At 43.3% G+C, this 3,304-nt stretch overlaps 1 protein-coding gene across 1 annotated transcript; it reads right to left on the reverse strand.

The window, feature by feature from the left end:
* Positions 1 to 673: 673 nt before the first annotated feature.
* Positions 674 to 1,114, reverse strand: LOC122643622 (uncharacterized mitochondrial protein AtMg00820-like). Its single transcript, XM_043837230.1, has one exon. The coding sequence runs from the start codon at positions 1,112 to 1,114 to the stop codon at positions 674 to 676; it is 441 nt and encodes a 146-aa protein (XP_043693165.1).
* Positions 1,115 to 3,304: the final 2,190 nt, after the last annotated feature.

The following is a 3,304-nucleotide window of genomic DNA, read 5'->3' on the forward strand; positions in this document are numbered from 1 at the left end:
AAATCCGTTTCACGGCAGGCCAATGATCTGTGGTTGGGTAGTGCATGAACTGACATGCTTTATTGACTGCAAACTGAATATCTGGTCGACTTAATGTTGCATATTGTAAAGCACCCACCGTGCTACGATACAGTGTGGCGTCTTGCATTGGTTCCCCAGAGTGTTTTGACAGGGAAGGAGAGACGGCCATTGGTGTAATAACAGATTTGGAATCTACCATGTTAGTCCTCTTGAGTAAATCCAAAATATATTGCTTCTGTGAAAGTAGCAAACCGTTGGTGTCGCGATGGACACCTACCCCTAGGAAGAAATGAAGGGGCCCAAGATCCTTGACTGCAAAAGCAGAAGACATGTCTTGAATAAATGCAGTGAGAAAGGTGGCACTGTTTCTTATGAGGATTATATCATCCACATAGATGAGGATGTAGATGGTGACCCCGCTCTTGTGATAAATAAACAATGATGTATCTGTTTTTGAACCAATGAACTCTTTTTCGAGAAGAAAGGAACTCAAACGGTCGAACTAAGCACAGGGCGCCTGTTTGAGACCGTAAAGAGATCGATGCAGGCGACATACATGATCAGAGTGCACTGGATCAATGAAACCAGGGGGTTGATGCATAAAAACTTCCTCAGTAAGGAACCCATAAAGAAAAGCATTTTGAACGTCAAGCTAACGAATGGGCCAATCATTTGACAGGGCTATAGAAAGGACAATACGGATTGTTGTTGGCTTGATTACAGGACTAAATGTTTCATTATAGTCCAACCCTTCTTGTTGATTATATCCCTTTGCAACTAGTCGAGCCTTATAACAATCGAGAGTCCCATCCGCCTTCTGTTTGATTCGATAAACCCACTTACAGCCGATAATGTTCATTGATTTGGTGGGTGGAACTAGTGTCCATGTTCCATTCTTGACTAAAGCAATGAGCTCAATATTCATGGCTTTGCGCCAGTCAGGGAATTTTGAGGCTATAGTAAAAGAGGTTGGTTCAATCTCTTCAGGAGCAATGGTTGCATTGTAGACCTTAGGCCGGCGGGTACCATTTTGGTTTCTTGTTATCATTGGGTGACGGGTAGGTGGTGGAGGGCATGGAGAGGGTGGATCCATAATTTGGGTGGGTGGAGGTGAGGTGGAGGAAGAGGATTGGTCCATCATATGGGTAGGTTGACGTGAGTCGGTTGGAGAATTGGAATGGGGTGGTATAATTGGAGACGAGTGTATTACTGGAGACTTGGGTGGCTGATTTTGTGCTTGAGTGGGATGAGTAATGGATGGCCAATTGATAGTGAGTGGTGGTCCCAAGATAGATGATTGATTTTTTTGTTGGAGTGGTGGCAATGTTATATCTCGAAAGGGAACCCGGTTCTCATCAAAAACAACATGGTGCGAGATGATGCTTTTCTTTAAATCGATATTGTAGCAGATATAGCCACGATGGCATGCACTGTATCCCAAGAACACATGCAACCCGGACCTATAATCCAGTTTATGTTGATTGAAGGGGCGCAAGAGTGGATAACATGTACACCCAAAGACCCTCAATTGATCATATTGCGGATGTACCCCATGCAACCGAAAATGAGGCGAAACATTGTTGAGTATCGGTGTGGGAAGCCGATTAATTAAGAAGACCGCAGTCTCAAAGGCATATGTCCAAAACATTCTGGGCACATAAGCATGTGCAAGTACGGAATCTGAGTACTATTTGTCGATGACGCCGTTCAACAGCCCCATTTTGTTCATGGGTGTGAGGACATGACACCCTATGTTCGATGCCCACTTCTTTAAGCATTGTGGAAACAGTACGGTATTCACCACCCCAGTCACTGTGAAAACGCTTGATTTTCCTGTCAAATAGATTCTCAACAAGAGCTTTAAAATTGTGGAAAATATTAATAACCTCTGATTAGAGAGTTAACGGGTATAGCCAAATAAATTTGCTATAATCATTAAGAAAAATTACGTAATACCGTTACCCATCAACCAATGGAATTGGGGAGGGCCCCCAGACATCAGAATACACAAGATCTAGGGGGCCTTTAGAAACAGAATTTGATTTATTGAATGGTAATTTATGGCCCTTGCCTTTTTGACATACCTCACAAATAAAATGAACAGAGTCCTTATTTACTGGCAAATCAAAGTTATTTACAATATGTTTCACTAAATGGGGTGTAGGGTGGCCTAGTCTGTTATGCCACTACCTAGTAGATGTTCTTTCTCCCAAAAAGACCTTTGCATTATGCCTGCCATCCTCCTTATTTAATACCAACTGGTACAAGCCATCTTTATTTGGCCCCTGAAGTAGAGGCTTCCCCGTGCGACAATCCTTCACAAGAAAAAAGTTAGGATGGAACTCAAAGATCGCGTTATTATCGTGAGTAAACTGTGGCACATAAAGCAAATTACGAGAAATGGCTGGTACATGCAAGATATTGTTTAGAACCATATTAGAAATCTTTGAACTACCAGTGTGTAAGATGTGCAAACCTATGCCATCTCCAATTTGAACGTTCTCTGCTCCACTATATGGTTTGGAGAGATTCAGATTGGCCAAGTCCGCAGTGAGGTGGTGGGTTGCTCCAGAATCAGGAACCCAAATACTTTCATTAGCCGAGGGTGGGTAGTCAACCAGATTCGGAGGAGGGTTGACAAAGCTAGTGTGAAATGCATGATTAAAACACTATCGACAATCGATGGCCTTGTGACCCACCTTTTGACATATTTGGCATTGTAAACCAGCATTAGTATTTCCATGTGTGCCACAACTAAAAGAACCATGGCCAGAATTAAAAGAACCTCCATTTCCAGAATTAAAAGAACCATCATATCTTCCACGATTAGAACCACTATACTTGCCGCGGCCATTGCTGCGATAGGGGCTTCCTCCCCCGCAATTCGAGGTATTGCTAGCAAAATTAGCGGTTGGAGAAGAGAGAATGGGAGCCCCCAAATCATCCTTCAAACGTAATTCCTAGGTAAGGAGCATACCTTTGAGATCGTTGTAAGTAACAGGGGTTGCTCGTGTTGATACGACAGTAACAAACGCACTGTAATCAGCACCTAAGCCGTTGAGAATATGGAGACACAAGTCTTCATCCTCCACAGGTCTTCCTGTAGCAACAAGTTGATCACAGAGCCCTTTAATCTGAAGAAGATAATCATGGATACTCATCGACCCACAACGTGTTTGCTGAAGTTGGAGCTTGAGTTGCATTATACGAGCAGAAGAGGTGTTTGAGTAAAGACGCTCCAGGCTATTCCAGACGACAGCAGATGTCACACCCCAAACCACCC

This window comes from Telopea speciosissima, chromosome 10 (genome assembly GCF_018873765.1).
Source record: "Telopea speciosissima isolate NSW1024214 ecotype Mountain lineage chromosome 10, Tspe_v1, whole genome shotgun sequence".
In the NCBI taxonomy this organism is placed as follows: domain Eukaryota; kingdom Viridiplantae; phylum Streptophyta; class Magnoliopsida; order Proteales; family Proteaceae; genus Telopea; species Telopea speciosissima.

What these genes read in the sequence shown, in the direction of transcription:
- LOC122643622 (XM_043837230.1), bottom strand. Translation starts at nt 1,114, where the DNA reads ATGGATCCACCCTCTCCATGCCCTCCACCACCTACCCGTCACCCAATG.